This window comes from Apaloderma vittatum, unplaced genomic scaffold (assembly GCF_000703405.1).
Source record: "Apaloderma vittatum isolate BGI_N311 unplaced genomic scaffold, ASM70340v1 scaffold43385, whole genome shotgun sequence".
NCBI classification, from domain to species: Eukaryota; Metazoa; Chordata; class Aves; order Trogoniformes; family Trogonidae; genus Apaloderma; species Apaloderma vittatum.
The window spans coordinates 2961-24824 of NW_009719655.1; the positions used below are offsets into that span (position 1 = coordinate 2961).

Here is a 21864-nt window from a genome sequence, read left to right on the forward strand (position 1 = left end):
CTTTCAACATCCTTTGAAGAATTCCAGTAAGTGAAATATTATCACACAACAGTAGATGCATTACTATACAGACATGGCATGTAATCATTTCTTAAGAGTACAGAACTCTCAAATTATCACATATGATTCATCTTAAAGCTGATTTAAAAGATTCCAGATGTGTATGCTTATAATTAGTCAATCCCTTGAGTTTAAAGGTTTTTTTCTGACGCAAAGTCATAAACTGTATAGTAGCCTTACCCAGAGAAGTAAGGCCAAGGCTAAGTATCAAAAAGTAATATTATTTGGCACGTCTCTTTCCACTGACATCAATGAAATCAATGACAGAAGAGATATACTCTGACTAAACTTATCTTGAAACTGTAGAATTACCATTCTTTTATTTCAGAGATCCAAGATGCATTGCAGGCTAAATTGGATTTGCATTTACATTAGTAACAGGTAATCCTATGACACTTTTTCTGAGTATCTGAAATCTTCACTTCCTAGGTAAGGAAACACAGTGACACGCTGACTTTTCTGTGGATGTCAAAAGGCAGAGCTTTTTTTTGAGCTCAGAGGACACCTACTCCCTGCCTTCTGTTTAGAGCACTTTCTCCATCCCTGCATGCACTAGCAAAGGAGTTTGCAGCTAGCCTTGCTCTGAGCAGCAGGTGGGACTAAGGTGACTACCAGACATGTCTCTTCCAAACAAAACCACACTGTGGTCCTGCGATCCTGTGAAAACAAGTGTCTGGTACATCAAGGGCTATTAAAAAAATCTGAGTTGTACCTGCTTTAGGAGACAGGCAAAAATCAAATTAGAGAAATAAACCCTCCAAAATTTTATGTTCTACGCTAATCACTAATGGACAAGCACAGCTGGATTAGACAACTTTCTCAACTGTGGGACACATCCACCTCCCTGAAAAACAATGCTTAGAGCATTACAGCATCTTGCAATTTCTTGATTGTTCATGGAGTACCTCCTTGCTTGATTTACCTACTGCCCCCATAATTCCTCTGGCTTTTAAATGACTCATTACACTTCACTTGGTTAATTCTACATTAGAAAACAAACTTAATTGCATGGACAGCATGACATTGTTTTCTTCCCAGATACTATTGTTTTCCTACTCCAAACAGGATAAGAATAAAGCAAGTAGAACAGTTTTATCAAGCCTTTTGAAAGGGCTCCAGACTGGCCAACAGCAGAGGTTTGGCAGGGTAAAGCACAGGTTTATTGAGGATTGAATGCAGTCAGTGCTAATAAACAAGTAGACCTGCATGTCTTCTATTTCTGTGATTTTATAATCAGTCACATTATCAATCAGAGAGGTATTAACCCACGGTTTTACTGATCACAAGCTAAATGCACTTCTTTACTAATTAAATATCTTCTCTTAATGCATTATTTTATTACGCTATAATGCATTTGAAGATTTCCTAGAGTCTAGCTCAGGCTATATGCTTTCATTGTGCCTATTTGCCTGTCTGTCTTGCAATTTTTACTAAGGAATATTCTCTTGTTTTCCACTAGTTTCCTGGCATATTCATTTGAAATCCTTATCAGCCAAAGGCCTACAAATAGAGCTACCAGAGAGGTACCACTGCTTCAGTATTACATACAACTACATACTAGTGCCCTAAAATCCAGACCTAATGAAACCCTACTGAAGTCCCACAATTATGTTTGCAGTAATTGGGCATCTCAATGGCTAAAACAGAATAAATGGATTAAAACAGGGATGCAATGTGTTAATCAGAAAAAGAAGAAAAAAAGAGGATGGTTTGGAAACAAGTAGAATTACTTGCTTATCTCTTCTTTTTTATGATTAGGCAGTGCCAAAACTTCCAGTCCCACCACTGCAACAGACCTTACACATGTATCTGCAGTGCATGAAACACTTGGTGCCAGAGGAACAATTCAGAAAGACCAAGGTCATTGTGGAGCAGTTTGGAATTACAGGAGGCCTGGGGGAATCTTTGCAGCAAATCCTTGAGGAAAGAAGGGAAAAGACAACCAACTGGGTAAGTAAATGCAGATGACAAAATAATTGCTGTGTTGGGTGATGCTTATTTACGAACTCTTTGTGATGTTCTCTGTGTGATCACTGCTTTCTTTCAGTGGGTCAATGCAAACAGTGGTCACATAAGATCCTGCCAAAGGGAGTGAATATTTCAGACATATTAGGCTAGAATTTTCAAACAACATAAAAATCTATGTCATTATTATTCTTTCAGATCAACACTTTGTTGACATAAATAAGGCAATTAATGCACCTTGGGTGAATGCATGCAGATGTCAGCTCTACCTGTAGGAAGCACTGTGTTACATCATTTTTGGATGTAATTTCTTCCCTTCCCTTCCCTTTTAGTAACAGGGCTTAGAGTTTCTATTACAATGAAAAATGCTTTCTGATAGGGCTGTAAAAAGTGCCTGGCATACCCATCTAGCCAAAGTTCTGATGCAGTCAAATTATTCTTGAATGGAATACTTTGGGAGAGGAATTACTCTTTTTAAATTAAACTATTATTTGCCATTCATTTTCACATCACAATGTAATTATCCTGAAGTATTTACTTTGTCAGATATACACATGCATATATAAATATCTGTCACCTAGACCATGCTGAGACCTCAGCCTTTAAAAGTCCTACTTTTTGCTTCCCAAGACAGGAAAATTAAATAAGCTGTCGATAAAATAGATTTTATCATTCCACAATGTCACTGTTTGTCCTGCCTGCATTAACCATGTTAGAATATGGCAGCTGAAAACTAGAAACACTGGCTTTATTGAAATCCTTCCATCCCAGCAAGGAGTAGAGACACTGAGTGGTTTCACAGATTCAGTGGAATCCTCCAGGCTTGCTACTCATGTCAGTAAAATGTCATTTTCAGTTGTGTGATGCACAAGAAAACTCCATCAAATTGCTGAAAGAGACAGAAAAATAAGCTACGGTACTGGTAGTGCTTTTATTTTAAACGCAGTGCTTAATTGCTGAACTACTTGTTGCCACATTCTGAGGGCTCCACTAAATTCTGCCCAATCTCATTTTGTTATTCTGATTGTAGAACTTCATTCTTTTGGTGGTTAAATGAACCATCACTTAAATAATGTTCATGATAACAAATAGTGTTCCAGATAACAAATAGTGTTCCAGGAGACAACTGTTCATTTAACCACTTACAGCATGGAAATTACAGAGGCAGGATGTATAAGCATTTTCTGAAACATCTCAATATTAAATACAGGTTATTAAAACTAAATACCTGATTCTTAAAATAAACTAGAAATGTTCTGATTTGGAATCTAACTTGCCAGGAGCACAGCTCTATCTTGTTCTCCTGAAGACTCTAGAGACTGTGAAGGAAGCATCTGTTCTAACAGCAGTGAAATATCTCCGAGGAAAACTTTTTCAACTGATGCATGCATTCGTAATTATTTTTGCATAATTTCATTGTTGTTTATAGTTACTGTATGCAAAGCATGCCTGCTAAACTCAGAAAGACCATTTGATCTTTTTAGGAAAACCTCCATTTTCCAAATAATGGTCAGACATAAAGGAATGCAGTTACCATATATCTGTGTTTTCAATAAAAATGTATTATGTGTTTCTGTCTGGGTCAAGCATCAGTAATCTGCATTTTTGTCAGTGGACACAGAGAGAATTCTCCAGGGGCCCAGCCCACATGCCAGTATCTACAGGACCAAACCATTAGGCTCAGGAAATTCTTTTCTCACTCTGTCTTGCTACAGGATGGTATCTGATGGCTAACAACAGAGCATCTTGGCGTTATTGACAAGTATTTGAAGTCCCCTGGGGAAAGCCCTCACTAGTAAATTCCGTTCATGTCTTAAATATATCCCAATCACTATTCAAGAGTCAGCAGTTAGTATGTTGTACTCAAACATTTTTCTGTTGTAGAGAGAAGCGAATGACAAAATACCCAAACCACCACAATATGGAACTTGTTTACTTTTTAATGGAACACACTGTAAATTGCCATTGATTGAAAAATAGGATTATGGAATTGTGGCTGATTTCAGCTGAGCTGAGGTCACAGCCCAGACTGAAAATGCTCAGCAGCTCCATTAATCAGAGCCCATGCCTGACATCGAGCACTCTCCCCTCACCCCCAGACCACCTTTCCCCATGTTGTTCATAGCTGTAAGATTTCATGTCCCCTTCCCTTAGGTGTTTGACTACTGGCTGGATGACATGTACCTCAACAACCGGCTAGCTCTTCCAGTCAATTCCAGCCCAGCAATTATCTTTGCTCGTCAGTATTTCAAGGATGTAAATGACCAGCTGAGGTAATGTACTACAACTTTGCAGCTTTTGCTAAATGAAAGGATATTTAAATGTGGTGCTTTTACAAAAAGATGATCAACTTTCATTAAAAAATAAGGGCTGTAACCACTAAAGGATTTCCTACTAGCCCTGCTGACTGGGCTTACTCAGAAGGGGTTACATTCAGAAATGGAAGTGTCATTACTATTACATTTATTGCATGAAAAAAAATGCCATGTGACTTATAAATTTCAAAGAAATATTTGCAAAGCTTTTCATTGCATGATTCAAGTAAAAAAAATTGCCATGGAAAAAAGAAATACTAATTTCTGACACACTGTTTAAAGGAAAGCAATCCTTAACTTGCCATCATTATGACTCATAGCCACCCTGAAAACTGAAAAGGCCATGCTGGCATTAAATTGTCCCTCTCAGGTGCCCAAAAGGGCACCAGAAACACAGGGGATCTAAGAATAAAAATTCAGAAATCATTCCTTCCAAAGAACACTGCTTCCATTCAGGCTCATCCTTCCCAGCCCTGAACTGACCTTTTTCCTTTGAGCTGTTGCAGTTAATTACAGTAATTTAAAAACTGAAAAGGTAAGCAAGTAGCCAAGCACAGAATATACCTCTCCAGACACCCTTAAAAAAGGATTCCATTCTTCAGCCTTTGCTAAAACATTTTCTCCTTTTAAAACAGTAAACCATATTAAAACTACCTTCTTATAATGCAGTTTTCCTCTTTGTCTTTAGCACTCTCTAGCTGCTCATTACTGAAAGAATTAACTGCATATGAATTTATGCTATTATAAACCAGCCAGAATCTTGATGCTGATACGTGTTAACATTTTGCATAGACAGCCAATGTATCTTTTTGCTTTAAACATAACTATAAATGCTTCCATTCATTACTGCCTAAATTTACTGTGCACACAGCTTTCAAAAAACCTCCACTTTGCATCTTCTAATGCACATGCATTAGAAATATTTTTCTCAGAGCCTCCCATTCAGACACAGTGCCAATGGTCAGTGTCAGGAATAGTACACCTGTCCACAGCTCTGTAAAAAGAATATCTGCTTAGGACAGGAAGTACTGTAATAAATTGGACAGCTTATGAGCATTGATATTGAAACCCATGTTAAGGTTTCTATTAAATATTCAGCCTCTGCTCCCATTCTCTAAATAAATGCTTTCAGGCTTCCTTCTGTGGTAGTCTGTTTAACCATTTGAAGGGACCATCTCTAGGATTTCTTATTTCTCTTGACATAAATTAATTTAGGTTTTGGATGGGGGCAGAGTGCTCTTCTTGCCAAGCCAGAAGTCTTTTTCTCCTTATGCTGTGTCATCAATCATTCAGGCTCTCCTCTGTCTCTCAGAAACAGCCCAGTGTTGCCAAATGACAAAAGACTGATGTCACTTCTCTTTGCTACTTGCAGGTTTGCTGCCAATCTCATTTCAGGAGTGCAAGACTATAAAGCTTTACTGGACACGTAAGTAGCTTGGAAGGAGAGCTGCTGCTCAGGTATCCATGGGGCTTCTGATTCAAGGGTGCTCTAATATGCCTGAAGTCAGGCTGCATGGCATCTCTCCACCATCTGGAAGAGCAGGGGCTCCAGCATGCTTCAGGGCAAGCGCTTCAGCATTTTTTTTAATGCACTTGCTGCTTTATTACTGCAATCTAACAAGTTGGAGAAGGATCCTTTTTGATGCCTGGCAGCCATCACTCTTGCATGGGCAGTGCAGCCCAAAGGACACACACTCTGCCTAAAAGAGCTATTGAGAACACACCGGGAAGGCTGTACTCCCCAGACCCAACGAGCAGCAGCACTGCAGTTATGCAGCCTGCACACCTTCCCCAGCACCGGACACCTGCCAGGGTGCTGCACCCCCTCTGCGTTCTGTACCCTTCATTTACAACATCAGGCCCCTCACTTCCCTTCCCTCAAAAAAGAAAGAACACATCCCACCAGGAGAAGGAAGCCTCGTCACAGATAGGCTGGTTCAATGGCTAGTAAAAATAAGAAGTTACTTATGCCATCCTTACTTTCTGTATATAAAGACAGGCAGAATCCATGCTTCTTGAAGTCATATATGAGGTGCCTCATCACAGCATTTTACATAGCACCTGGCCTAGTATGTTCCAGATTTACTGCTGAAATCACTGCTCCCCAAAGAATAGAAACAATAGAGAGCCAAGCACGACAGACACAGCACCATAGTGGGGAAGGTCATTTTGCTGTCTGGAAGAGGCCTATGTGATGTGCTTTAACCAAGGCTTATTTGGATGAGGACGGCAAACAACAAGGTCCCTCTCATCTATGATTTAGATAAAAGAAAGAGGAAGAGGCTGTTTGATTTTTTACTTCAAAAGTCTGACAGCTACTCAGAAAGTATAGAAGAGGTATGTATTTAGGAACACGTGCTTTTGTCCAAGATGTGCCATGCAACTGTATACATCAGCACTGGTGTGCTATGAAGTACTATTGCATACTAATGTAATTCATTGCATCTTTATATAACAGCATCTGAGATGAGATAAAGAAACCACATTGCTCAAACAAAGGATAATTTAAATTCTTATTATTTTGACCTCACTACTCTAGATCCAAAGACTCTTGTGATCAGATTTGCTTGCCTTAAATCCATAATCATTTAAATCCTCACTACTGTGTCTTCATATTGCCATTACTGTTTGCTTATCACCCCTCCTATATAACTATCAAGGACACACACTTGTTGCTGTTAAGGACTTCTGCCAGTAAGCGTACTGCATCTTCTCTTGGATAATCCCACACACAGCCCAAACCCAGACGTTTAATTTTAACCATGCAGATATCCCGTGCAGTTGTCAGGACTAAATATTTCAAACAAAGCCTAACTTGCTCACATAAAAGTGTTACAAGATCTTACACAGACATCTCCTAAATCAGTATGAGATTTTCTGGTGCCACCAGTCAGTGTTAGTAACCCCTTTCTTAGCTGCTATAATTACAGATTGTCTTATCTAAATCTACCATGCTATTTCACTGTTTTCTATCATCATAGATACTCTTTAAAACTGTGTTAAATACAAGATGATTTCTATATCATGCAAAATGGGAGTGAAAGATAACACTAATAACTCTGTTTTGCTGGTAAGGAACAAAAAAAAACCAACCAAAAACCCAAAACCTGTACAAGGAAATAAGTGACACAGACTGTTTGAGATTCAGGAACTAGAGTGAATATCCCAAGTTTAGAACTGCAGCAGTTCTAAAGAGACAGTTAAACACGACAAACTAGCATAAAACATTACCCCGTGTCAGCCGTACGACAGTAGCTCGCCTTGTGTGCTTCTTTGAGCCTGCCTGTCTCTGGCAAGCCGGAAGCTTAGTCCTCTTTTGCTGAGGGAAAACCTCTGCACCACAAGATCATCTTCCTCCTGTGGTCTCTGCAGCCTCTCACAACCAACAGAACCATTATTTCCTGCTGCCTATGGGTATTTTACAATCCATAATCGTAATCGTGATAACTTTTTTTTTTCTGGCCACTAAAGAACCCTTTTAGAAGGCAGTGTTTTTACATGCCTTCCAATAAAAAGAGAATGGCGTTTCAGCACTTATTCCCCTGTAGGTCTAAGTAAGATTCACCCATAAGCAAGGCTCTGTGGAAAAGCGAAATGCCCTCTGTATTGCTCCAGTCATTCCTGTTGACCAGGGAAAGCTCTCTCAGACACTCTCTAACCACTCTGAACAGTACAGGGCCACCATAATTTGCAGTGAATTCCATCAGTACTTTTTTCAAGGTGCTATACCTTTTCCAGCTGTTCTGTTGACTTCTGTCCTGGCAAGTTTCCAGGGTCCAATCTAAGCAAGCTTCCCACGCACATTGCAAAGCTGCTTGTGACCTGCTATTCTTTCCATTTCCACTAGATGATAATGCAATTGCTTAATGAATATGCATGAAGCTGCCAGGAATGATGTATTTAACTTTGGTATGGGAATTAATCTATTTCCCTTATACTGTAATCTCATTTTATTATTCAATTTGTGTTATACCTGATCTAATTGTAACAGAACAAAGGACAGATTAGATTTCCTTTCTGTCTCTCTCTCCCCTCTTTTCCTCTGGCTTTGTTTTTCTCCTTCTCTCTCTCCAGCCATGCTTTACCTGTTGATTTTGCTCGTGGACAGCTGTCTGGTCATCCTCTCTGTATGAAGCAATACTATGGACTCTTTTCTTCCTATCGTCTTCCAGGACATACCAAAGATACTCTCGTGGCCCAGAAAAGCAGTGTAATGCCAGAACCAGAGCACATCATTGTTGCTTGTAACAATCAGGTAAATGAGTATTCTTTTTTTATACATTTCTGTATTTCTTAGATCTCTTAAATTCACTCAAGAAAAGCCCAGTCTTACCACTATTCAGAAACATAACAGCATGCCATGTATGAGCTCACTTCTTACCAAGCATTTGCTGTCAATATTTCCAAAAGGTGCTTCTGCAGCACTTTTATCCTTAGCCGACATTCTGTTCCAAGGAGTGATGCAGAAAGGAAGAAAGTGGCAGAATTCATTTGCTTTCTCATTCAAACAAAAATGTTTATTAAACAGAGATGAAACCACAGAGAAAAAAAATCTTAGTAGAGTGCATTTGCTGGAAATGCTCTTCTCTTGACAGTCAAGTATTGGCACACAAAGCAAGGCATATATACCACCATCTCATCCAGGGGGGGACTAAGCTGTGCCTGAGGAAGTTAGCACAGGTGCAGGGAGAAATACTGAAGCATTAGAGTGAATCTGGGCCAACCAATAAATGCCCTCAAGCAGCAGAGTATATTGGCTGGACAGAGTGCCTTATATCCCAGCTTGACTGTCTGTAGTACTGAAGCCATGTCTTCAGACCCCCTTGAAATAAAGGGGTAGAGCCTAGTGGTCCTTTTTCCAGGACATCCTGTTTTCATCTCAATGGGAAATTCTCTAGGTTATTTTTAAACAAATAATACCATGGAAATTATTTTCATACTTCCTGATTTTCTCTCTTCTCTTTTTTTTAAGCTTATTCAAATAACCCATGTTTTATTTGGGCCCAAAACACAATACATGGCAACTTGCATTGTACTGGTGTTAAAACACAGGAGGAGTGAGCCCTGGCCAAGTCCCCAGTAGTTTTGTGCTCCGTTGCCTGCAGGTCTGGCTCTCCAGGCAGGACTTTAGCATTTCATCACCTACCCAGGCAAAAGCAAAATGTTGGACCGGTAAGGGTCCAACCCATCTGTAACTGTTCTTCTGACTTCTGTCATTTTTTTGCAGTTTTTTGTTTTGGATGTTGTCATTAATTTCCGTCGTCTCAGTGAGGGAGATCTTTTCACTCAGTTACAAAAGATAGCCAAAATGGCAGAGAACGAAGAAGAAATGCTGCCTCCAATTGGCCTGCTGACAACAGACGGAAGAACAGAGTGGGCAGAGGCCAGGACAATCCTTATGAAAGGTTAGCAGCAGCAGTCCCAGCTTTCTCTTCATCATCTTTCTCCTCTTCCTCCTCACCATAATTGCTTTTCTTTTCTGGGAGTGAACATCACAGCAGGTATAAGACTGAATGTGCAACCTCACTGCTGATTTTTCTAGCAGGAGGAAACTCAACACCTCTAAGTGTGTGTAACCAGGGAAGCAGCAGATATTGTTTGACCCTTCAGCTGTGTATGTTTAAGTGCGACACCATGTAAATAGCTCTCACTCCATTCTCTGTTTTTCATCACATAAATTACGTTACATCAGATTTTGTGATTTGTCTCTTTCTTCATATCCATTTTGTATCAGTAGGAGTGTTACATCCTCTTAGCTTTTGGCAACTCTTAGACATTTTTCATGTCATCTAACCAAGGCATCTATGTGTTAAACATCTGTTGAATCTAACTGTGTACTCTCTCTGGTCACCAGGGCTGATTCGTCCAAATCTTAAGCATCTAGGAAAGGTGACACCAGTTATTATCTGAAGATAGTTTTCTCTCTCTTCCAACAATAGGCAGCATTTAGCTGTCTTGGATTCTGGACTCAAATGCCTGACTTTGAAATAGATGAAAATAAAGGGTGGTATTAGTCACCTTTATCGCTTGACACCTTATATATTTTACCCTGAAGTTGTGAGGTAAATGGCCTCTTTTTGCCATTTTATATGACTTAGATATTTATTTCTCCCTCATGAAAAAAATGTTAACTATCTCTTTATCCTCACATCGTGGTTTAACCTCAGCCAGCAACTAAGCACCACACAGCCATGCGCTCACTCCCCTCACAGCAATGCTACAGAAAATATTACTGGTTTAACAAATCCCTGGAGGAGTTGCTCATAATATCAAAATATGTTTACCATCCCCAGGAAATATCTTCCCTTTTCTTATTCAAGTTTTTCTGTGCTTATGATAATTTTATATAAACACACACACTGGGAAGTGGTACAAGTCCCGTCTTCAGGCTTTCCCATCCCCATCTTTTCTTTTTAAAGCAGGAGAAAAAAAAAGATTCCTTACTTTAATAAAGATAAGATAAACACCTAATCATTTATTTTCATGCCACACTTTTAAGTAAAACAGTGAATACCTCGAAACCTGCAGCAAAATCATCTCTGTAAACCTACAGCCTAAATAAACCTACATCCTAAATAAAAAAAGACAGATCCAGACAAACAAGCAGAACCATCTCTATAGTGGTTTTGGATTGCCTGACATTTGCCAAAATATTTATTTTAATGAGGAAGCAAAACAACTCAGTTACACAGCTGAAAAAATCCCAGATTCTGTACTAGCAAATGTCACAGTATCATGATGTGAGCCCTCTCTAATCTAAGCAGGAATCCCTGTCCTAGACCTCTCATATTAGCACAGCTCCTCTATATAGTATAATGGATTGATGTTACACATGGATACATGATTAATAGCTCTTTTTTTCTTTCTTATCTGTGGTGAAATGTTCATGCAACAATAACTAGCAGAGGAAGAGAAAAGCCTCTAGTGAAGCAGCATGAGGTGAAAGTAGTCACTCCATTACTATTCTGTACTGGGCAGGGACAGACATGATGCTTCAGGATGGAGAAGACCTCTAGAGCACTTTGCAGAGGTTATGAAGGAGATAGATATGGGCCTGTGGAGACATACAAGTAGAAGAGAGGTGTTCTAGGTGAGAAAATTTCAAAAAAATTTTAATAAACCCAGACATCACTGATTTATCGACACATTCAATATTTAACTGCATTCAGGCTGCAGAACTAATTCTCCTAAGTACAGAAAGTAAATTCTTACTTCTAGGGGCTGCTGGCCCATTCTCATGATATCTGAATTTGATTCAAAACTATCTTCTCATATTTTTCTTTTTAAAACAAAAACCCAGAACCCCAACTAACCAAAAGTTGACTGGCCAATTCAGTGCAATTGTGTTCATTAGAAAGGAAGAAGAATAAGAAATGCCTTGTTATGATTTAGGCTTATTCTCACACTTCTCTGTTTCAGCTCTTCCTGGAAATATTTATTTTTCCATCTAAAGTCATGGTTCATGAGTTCTTTTGCAGCTCATTGCCTGCTTTACATGATAATTTTTTCAGTGTTTGATCAGTTCTCTGGACATGTCTGTTTCTTTCTGTAAAGGTATCTTTCCCCTACTTTGCTGTTTCTAGCAGAGCTTCATTTTATTCATTCTAATACCTAGACTCAAGATACCCTGAAGCCATATGTCAGAATAAGGGCTTCATATCTATCCAAGATGTGCGGGCAGAAGCCACAATGAAATCTCTATAAACCTATCAGACGACATCAAGCAGAATGCTGAGCAAGCTGTGAGCAGTTTGTAAATCACTATCCAAGCAGTTTTTCCTTGAAGGTGTCTGTCCACAAATATCAGTAACTTCCACTCATAGAGATATTTTCAGCTTTTCCATTGATGTACCCAGTCCATCAACTAAAAAAATACTACAGTTATGGTCAGCTATATCAATGATGTCAAATACTAGAAAAGTGTTACAGCCAAGAGCACAGGGACATGCCTTCTCCCTTACAAAGCTCCTGAATGGTTTTGAAGACAATTCACAGGGATATCAGCATTTCACATGTTGTAGGGCAGCACAGATCACTAGCAGAAAGCTCAGCCTCTCTGGGTGTCCTATCAGTTACAAGCCCCTGGCTCAAGCCTGTATGAGCCGGGAGGAATGCTAGGTGCCTTCCCTAGGACTCTGCTTCTGTGAGCAAGGGAAGACAACACTCTGTCCCCCTGAACTGAGCGCAGAATTCCTGAACTCGGCACAGATTTGCAAGAAGTTTTGATCCATCTGAATTCATATCCTTAGTCAAGGATGTTCTGAAACAAAAACATTTTCTCCAAAATCTAGCAAAACCAGCAGATGAAAGCTGATCTGTTAAGAATGGTAGGAATTTTAAAAGTTGATGTTTGAAAGGCCTTTTCCATTGTTCTTGTAAACAACCATTTAACAGCAATTAATGATGCTATATGCTTTTGAATAAAACAAATTCTTGTTACAGGTCCCTCACTTTTATCCTTTCAGTTAAGAGCTGTATTAAGTGCTCACAATTGAATATTCCCTACGCCTCAAACTGGCCCTCAGAAGCAAACAAATCTTTACCTCAGAAATATTACGAAGGTAAAGAAAATGAGAAAAAAACCCCACTGTATAAATACACCATAAATAAGGAGGAAAGCACTGAGGGCAACATAAAAATAACCTTTCTAGTCCACCTAGAAGCAAGAGTGATAGGATAGAAAAGAGAAACAAAGGGAGTCAGGAAAAGCACATTTTATTCAGCGGTACACTAGTGATAGGAGGGAAGTGGAATGCGGCAATCCATGGTTTTGACAATACCATGTTCCAATAGTAAACTTCACAACCTCATCCACAGATGTTTCCTCATGTGATGTAGGCAATATACCCAGTTCACAGCTCTTTTCTCTGACGTACAAGAAATGACCAGGTACAGGAGAGAGAAGATGACTTTAATACAACAATATAAAAACAACATGGCCCCTGCTGTTCCTTGTCCAGAAAAGGGTTTTAATGGGAGAACAGCACAAAACCAGTATAAGTCCTGCTGTTCCAAAGTATAATATTGCAGCACTGAAGCAATAGCGTAAGGTCTGAAATTCTCTATTTTCCACTTGTCCTCTCTATAACTGTTGTACATAAAATAAGTAAGCATTGCTGGCTTTAAGAGTCAAATAGATCTATCCTGTAATATAATTACTTCAGGAAATGAACAGCAGAAAAAGGAAGTGGATATTATTGAATCATATGACAGATACACAGAGATATTGCAAAAGTTAACACGTGAATGAATGCCTTGGTGTAACATTTCCTTGCACTGAGATATTCTGCTGCTGAGAGAGCTCTGCAGACACCAGCCCATTGCAGAGCCAGGGTCAGATCTTCAGGGCTCTCCGAGGCAGTGGGCTTCCCTGGCCAGTCCTGCACTACAGGTAAGAGCATGTGAACATTTCACTCTTTTATCCCCAGACTCTACTAACCGCGACTCTCTTGACATGATTGAACGGTGCGTATGCCTGGTGTGCCTGGACAGCCCAAGCGGGGTGGAACTCAGTGATACAAACATGGCATTGCAGCTGCTGCATGGGGGAGGCTACCATAAAAACGGGGCCAATCGTTGGTATGACAAACCTATGCAGGTAAAAACCTTACAGTACTATGACATTACTTGCACGTGGCAAAGGACTCCAGTCGGTCGCCCTCGTGGTAGGGACCACTTAGAATGAAGTGGGAGAAAGAGGGGAAAATGGTTTCAGCATCTGCCAAGGCAGGATTGGGATGAGCAGCACTGTCCTTGGCAGGCAAAGGAAGCAAACCTATTGCCTTGCTGATAGTGTGGAGGTCCTTCTCCAACACAGGTATGCTTTCACCTAGCTTGAAGCTGCTCTTTGCACTTGAAGAGATAGACAGATACCCAGACATACAGGTAGGTAGACATCTGATTAAATTAAAAGCTGTATGAATTTAATTAGACTCAATCAAATGAAATAAAAATGCTGGACTAGCATCCCACAATAGGAAAGCACAGTGGCTTTCTCTTTTCTCACACCCTTTCCTGATGCCCTAGATATATTATTGCTTATAACTTAGCATATGCTCAAATTAGTACTAGGTCCTCACTTAACAGACTGTTTACTCATTTAATGACATCCTTGTTGGACTTTCCTGGATGTATTGATTTCTCCAGCCCTTTTCCCAATCAGATTTTGATTGTCATATTTGAAAGTATCATACTGTTATTTTCACATTTTGCACTAGACCCAGGGTTATACAATATATTAATCTCCAGCTATCAACAATCTTGACACATCATGAAAAATTCAAAACAACTCTGATACATCCCTTGCACAATATTTGTTGCTGTTACCATATCTAAGAACAGCAACATGAAGAGAAACCACTAATTTCAGTTGCACCAACTTGCCCAGTGCAGATCCATTGCAGCAGTGATTCTCGATTTATGCCACTGCAAATGACATGATCAGCATACTCCAGAATGGTGTTTTTAAAGAACAAACCGTTTTAGTTAGAATCCTGTTATTTGCAGGACCACTAGTTGAAAGGTTTCAGGCAGATGAGAATAAAGCAGACTTTGTTTACTATCAGAGAGTAACAGGCAGCAAATAAAATTGCATAGTATAAGGAAGAGCTTCATCTATCCAGATATATTCAGGTCAGAAGCAGTTCAAAGGCAAAGAGAAATTCTTAGGGAAAAAAGATCCTGGGTTTTTTTCCATGCAAATGCAGGTTATGTAGGAAGCCATTCTCACATTGAGATTTGTTCTGTCTCTCCATATTCTTCTTCAACTTTGTAGTAAGGCATTAAAAAATGTCTGGGTAAACTTTTTGCATTTTACACATACTCTGTGAAAACCTCATTGGAACCAGGGAGGCAGGATGCATGTGTGTGATACAAATACACAGAGTGAGCTCAGTGGGAGAAGTCCAGCCAAAGACACTTCAAAAGAAGTGGAGGAAAAGCTCAGAAAAAGGACAGAAAACATATGACTTGAGTTGCAGTTTGGTCTAAGGTATCTGCTTACACCATGTGCATGCAGTGAAAGCACGAGTGAAGACAAGTAAGAGGGAAATGAAGACAACAAAAAGGTGAAGAGAAAGCAGGACAGTAAAACAAGCTGTGAGAAAGCTATCAAATAAGGATGAGCTTGGATATTTGATACAATACTTGTGATAAAACATGATCCTAAGAGACCTCCAGATACAGAATTTTCATTGCCCCTAAATGTGGTAGGAGAACCTCAGCCTGTCTTTCCAGCTGGAGGTTTTCTCTACCATGAAGCAGATGCTAAATCAAATTTCCAGTCTCCAATGGGAAATGTTAAAATTTGCATTCTAACAGGACTCAGTCCAAAACAGCAGCATGAACGAAATCCAATGTAATGTCTTTCACAGGACAAGAAAGTCTCCCACAATAAATCTGTATGTGACCCACTGATCTGTAAGTCAAGGAAGTTCCTGGTATAAGCAATTAGAAAACCACAGGAGAACATCTTTTGTTAGGTTGACATCATGGGTAACTTACCCAGAACATGATTTATTCACTATGTTATCTTGCTCTTTTTCTTTTCTTTGTTTAGTTTGTGGTAGGAAGAGATGGAGTCTGTGGTACCGTGTGTGAGCATTCCCCTTTCGATGGCATCATACTGGTGCAGTGCACTGAACATTTGCTCAAGCACATGTGAGTCCCCTTTCAGTACAGCTGTTGTACCCACTCCATGCCCCGGGAAGCCAGTGGCAAATTCCCCCTGGTGCCCACAGGGCCACTGAGACCCATCCAGCTGTTGGAAACCAGTCACTGACCTGCTAAAAAGGCAGTGTTTAACAAACAGATTATTCCTGTGACCTGAATGACTTTCTCTCACACACTAACAGGAAAGAAAGCTCCAAGAAATTAGTCAGAGCCGATTCAGTGAGTGAACTTCCTGCTCCACGGAGATTAAGATGGAAATGTTCTCCAGAAATTCAGGCACACTTGGCGTCATCAGCAGAAAAACTCCAAAGGTATTACAGCTACCTCATTTTTCTCAGCAATGCCTGCAAGCTGGAAACACTGTGTGAAAGCGTGGGTTTCATCCTAGAGAGCTCTCCTGGCCTTCCTGCTCCTCCTCATCTTCCCAAGATGGCCACACCTAGCATCTCTTTGCAGGATGTCACCTTTACAGGCTGGAGCTACTTCACTGTATTCAGTAATTGCATTACCATTGTTTTGCTTCCATGTAAATATTAGGAGAGTTAAAAAACACTGGAAAAGCAGTTGAGTCCTCTTTGCACAGGACACAAACAGTGTAGGTGCTCTGTTTCTGTGGATGTGCTTTATGGATCTGAGCTCACTAAAGCCAAAGCCAGGGCAATGGGGATACATCTATGGGACAGCAGAATACAGTTGGTTTGAATGACCAGGAATGTAATCTGCTTGTATCCATGCTGCTCCTACAAAGGTTAGTTCTTCTGACTGTTTCCAGACTATAAAAAGATTTACATAATCTTTGGAGGTGGGGGTGGCAATGTGAGTTTCAGGGTTTTTTTCCAAATTATTTAATTCTAACACTCAGGACTGACATCCCTCTGTAGAAAATTAACACATTAGGGGCACAATCAGCTCTAAGTATGTCCAGTGTGATTGCATAAGATGAGACCTCGGAGTGGCTAGAAGCATGCATGAGAGTATGAAAATATTCCAGATAACAAATAATTCCTTTTTGTTTTTAAATAAAGGTAGTAGTCCTCTGAACTGAAATTTGCAAGGATCTTACAGCCTTCATCAGGTTTTAAATCCACCCAGGTGTCACATTAGTAAAGCTCACAGACATTTGTCAGGAACAAAGGAAGCCATGCCTTAGGTTTCAGGAGTGGAAACACTAGATGGTGAGGGTTTTTTAAGGAAGAAAAAAAGAAAAGGAAAAAAGGTGTTTTACTCAGATGAACAGAATAACATATAACAAGATCAGTCTAGAACCTGTACGAATAGAAGTTACTGACTAGGAACAAGTTACCAAGGGCCAGGACCGTCTGCAGAGCAGGAGCCTGCTCACCTCCAAATGGATATAGGCAGAAAGTGATCCCTGAGCTTTGTTTGCAAACGGAAATGAAACATGAGATTGTTGCTCCCCTTGCAGCAACTGCCTCTGCTTATTTTCCAGGATAGTACAAAATCTGGACTTCATCGCCTACAAGTTTGAGAACTATGGAAAGGAATTTATTAAGAAGCAAAAGATTAGTCCAGATGCCTACATTCAAGTAGCCCTTCAGCTGGCATTTTACAGGTAAGGTTAATTCAAATTATAGGAACATGGTAGCACAAGAGGAGAGATACACAATTTAGGGTTGGGTTGTTTTTTTTATACAGAGTCCACTTTTTCCTCAGCACCCAGACAAATGCCTCCTGCAGGGAGATAAGTGATCTTGCCTAGCGACTGTAGGTCAGACAAGACATAAATTGCCATGGGGATCTGAGACAGAGTACTCCTTGCCTTCACTCCCTTTCCCTCTTCCTCTCCTTGCTCTACCTCTCCATCCCTGTGTCCCACACATGCCATTCCCAGCTAGTGCCCTCCCCAGAGATGCCCCTGTGCTTGGCACAGAGAAGAGGGTGAGGGGGTGTGGGAAGGAGTGGCAGACAGCCCTGCCACCCACAGCAGCAGGAGCACACAGGGACTTCAAGTCCCTGGGACACAAACGCTTCCTTGCCATGGAGATAGCACTGGAGGAACCGTGGCAGTAGCTGTAGCTCAGCACATACACATCCCTTTCACCACAGGGCAAAACACATTTCCACGGAAGAGCACTATAGCAGCATGTCAGATCAGAGTTCCTACACAGGACAGTAACTGCTGCTGGCTCCTCCTTCACAGGCATCTCGGTATTTGATAATATCATTTAATTTTCATGGTATTATCAAAGTTAAAAGCTCCTATCTACGTTGTCAGAAGAGCTAACGCTCCAGGCTAGAGATCGGTTGCATGGTTTCCTGCAGAACACCCTATTATACAAATAATCCTTTATCATGTCAAATTAAACCCCGAAGCTGTCTTGACCTAGTCAAAACCAGAGATGCCTAACACATTTTGTGTACTCCATGAACATCTATTAAACATCCATTTTGCATATTCTGTTAACCAAACTCCAACAACGATCTGGTCCAAAATTTTCATCTCAATCCCAGCCATGATATAAATCCCATGTATGCAACAAAAACCTTTGGGGACAGTTATGCTCCAGGACCCCTGCTTCAACTGAAAGGCACAGTAGGTCTCCTGAAGCAAGGAATAGTGGCTATATACCTGGACCCAAATTTAACAAGATTCTTTATGCTCTGTTCTATTCACCATGTGAGTTTTCAGTCACGCTCACAGTCTCACACAACACACTTTTTTTTCCCCTTTTAATTCTCTATTTTTTATGCACACAGTGCATACTTTCTTGTTTTAAATAAAACATATTTCAAGCCTGTAAATGATTAATTACACAATTATTTTATGATGCAGTACAAATAAAACATTCCTTGAGATCTTTCAGTAAATTTTAGTTTTACTAGCCTTGTTTTTACATAGCAAGTCATTTGTTACTGGCAATGCATAACTAAAATGTAAATAGCTGTGTGCAGCTCCTCATATTAGCAAGGAGTGAGCATCCATCTTTTTTAAGTTTCTTATAGATTTCTATCAACATTAAGATGAATACTATGCAAAAAATAAAACTGTGGCTGCAACAATAAAATACACCAAACCTATATTTCTTTTAGTCTTTATGACTTCTTGAAAATAACTATTCTTTGGTTTTCATACTTCATTCTTTCAGATGCCACAGGAGACTTGTCCCTACCTACGAGAGTGCTTCCATACGCCGATTCGATGAGGGCAGAGTCGACAATATTAGATCTGCTACCTCAGAAGCATTTGCTTTCGTAAAAGCAATGATTGATGACAAGAAAACTCTATCGGTATGTTGATGTGGCTCCCCCTGCCTTCTTTGGCAAAACGCTAACCAAATAACACATTCATGATCTCCAACATTTCACTTTTTAACTGTTAACTGAGGGCAGAAAGGCGAACTGCAGGGTAGTAAGCCTCACAGGATTTTGATTTTTTGTGCAAACGTACCTTTAAGCTAAAAATAAATATTAGCTTATTTTTATTTAAGCATTCAAAAGATTCAGAGGTGCCTAAATGTGATAGTATAAGAAACAAAACTTAGTAGTGTCTTCTGAAAGATCTGTCGTCTGATCCAAATTGAATCTAGAGCAATCTTGGCTGAACATTCAAAATTCAGATCATTACATTGCCACACCAGGAGAACCGCCTGGCAGGTCCCCTGCAGTAGATAGCTCTGCTGCAGATTGCAATGTGTGAAGTGATACAATTTACATGCTTTAATTTCTGGATGAGGTGAATATGTTATGGCTGATGATCTCAGTTTTAAAAGCATGTTTCTACCAAATAGTTTTACAGGATCCTCAAGTGGGCTGAACCTTCATGATGAAAAAACTTCATCAAGCTAATAAAATAACTCTCCTAACTGTCCTGACATCATCCTGCAAAAAGAAAAATTAAATTCCCTTGCTTTCAGACACCACCATTTGTTTGCCAGAAGCACAAGTATTGTACATAGTAAATGGCGATGCAAAGAGGTAGAGCTGAGAGAGCCGAGACTAGAGCTGCACAAACTGCTTTGTGCACTGTCCCGCCCGCCATCCCTGGAGAGCTTCCCTCAACATCTCTATGTGCTGCTTCCACCCACTGCACTTTGCTGCTGTACAGGGAATTTCCAGGTGGCTGTTTAGATGCAAAATGCTGCCACAATATAGATTATTTTGCACAGTAAGCCCACTCTAGTGGCAACAGCCCACATGGCTGCTCTTCAGAATCTAGTATAGCATTGCTAAAAGTATTACTGGGCTGTAGATTAAATGTACATTAGTGAAATATTATAAATCAAGCTCTAATAGGATGAGGAAAAATTGCTTAGAAGTGTAGTGTTCCTCCACTGCTTTTTCAATCTCCTTGAGGTTACCATGTCCAGAATTTAGCTCATGATGAACAAGACGTATCTAAGTCCATGTTAAAATGATAAAGAAAACCTGAAGTGACTCCCTGTGCTGAGTGGGTAATTCAAGGCAGATTAAGACCACATTATTACACATAATATTAGTCAAGCAGAGGATGCTGCTCTCTGCTTTCAGTGTCCTGTCTAACAACACAGCTCTTAATCCCATTTTATTAGAAGCTGCTGTCATCTGCGCACGCCTTCCCCTCCACACTTGGGTGCTCAGCATAGCCCTAGCCACAACACACATTGCTGCAGGTTGACTGTACTCCTAGGAGGAACCAGCCTGCTCCTACACATTGTTTTGCCAGATCCTTCTTGTTTCCTCCAACAACCTCTTCCCACCTTCCTTACTCCAACACTTACTGACTCCTGCAGCTCTTCCAAAGCTTTAGCATTTCTCACCATTTTACCACACGAATCCAAGATTGTGCCCCCTTTCACAGCGACCTGAGCTGCACTGCTTCACACAAGGAAGTAGAAGAATGCCACTCATGTCTAGAATTAACCCAGTCTCAGCTCCCAAATCTTTATATTGCACACTCTGGCAGTTCTGAACTTTTGGACAAAGAGTTGGTTTAAGGAGCCTTGAACTCATCAAAATATTGTTTCATAATAGCCATTAATCCAAGACAAATTAAAAACAATTTTTTATCTGATGCTAATAAAAACCTATCTTCAAATGATAGCTTGAGCAGTCATCAAAGACTGATTGGGTTGGATTGATTCTCTAGATCTCATGCATTTGACACTTGCTGTAAAAGAAGCAGTAACTGACACTGAAGAGATTGCTTGAATAGCTGTAAATTAATCAAATTTAAAGACTGTGCTTGGTAATTTAATCTGTATAAGGGAACTAAGGCCTAGCTCTAGTCCAATGAAAAAATATTAGACTGTATTTTGAAGGTCCCTTGTAATGGCCTTGAATTGCTTTTAAAATTAATTCTTTGTTCAAAAGATCATTCATCGTCCATAGAAGATGAAGGTTCCCCATTTATCTGGACACCAAGGCATTTCTGGCTGTTCAGGGTCTCCCAAAGTTGCAGTGTCAGATGATGTACCGCAGGACAGCACTTCTTAAGATTGTTCCCTTAATATAGAAGGCTGCCATTTGACAGGAGTCAAAATTTACTAGCTTGTTACCTGCAACATGAGGCATCTGTGGAAGGCTGAGCAGCCTTGGAAAATTCTAGGTGCCCTTTCACACAGGGGAGTAATTTTTTGGCTGACTAGTAAAAAATCAGTAATAGCTTTCATTAACATCACTGTCATTATCTAGATAAACCATTCTGGCTGTTTTAAAAACACTGAATTACACTAGGCAATTATTTTCCCTACTTCAGATAGAGCAATTCAATTAGTAATAATCTACACACCCTCAAAATCCATGGAAGGCATCCGCAAAAGGAACTGCAAATCTTTTCTTTACTTCAAACAAATCAGCACCAACAAACCTGTTGAACCCTTGCACAACCAGGCACCATTGCTGATCAGGACATTGA

General features: G+C 40.0%; 1 protein-coding gene across 1 annotated transcript in view; it reads left to right on the forward strand.

The window, feature by feature from the left end:
* The window catches only part of CHAT (choline O-acetyltransferase), a 28685-nt gene that overhangs the window by 321 nt on the left and 6500 nt on the right, over positions 1-21864 (forward strand). The window contains exons 2-11 of the mRNA XM_009870706.1: positions 1819-2010; positions 4180-4298; positions 5713-5766; positions 8415-8595; positions 9568-9745; positions 13769-13938; positions 15898-15998; positions 16193-16321; positions 17461-17583; positions 19118-19259. Coding sequence (XP_009869008.1) covers positions 1819-2010; positions 4180-4298; positions 5713-5766; positions 8415-8595; positions 9568-9745; positions 13769-13938; positions 15898-15998; positions 16193-16321; positions 17461-17583; positions 19118-19259 — 1389 coding nt within the window. The remainder of the gene's footprint in view (positions 1-1818; positions 2011-4179; positions 4299-5712; positions 5767-8414; positions 8596-9567; positions 9746-13768; positions 13939-15897; positions 15999-16192; positions 16322-17460; positions 17584-19117; positions 19260-21864) is intronic.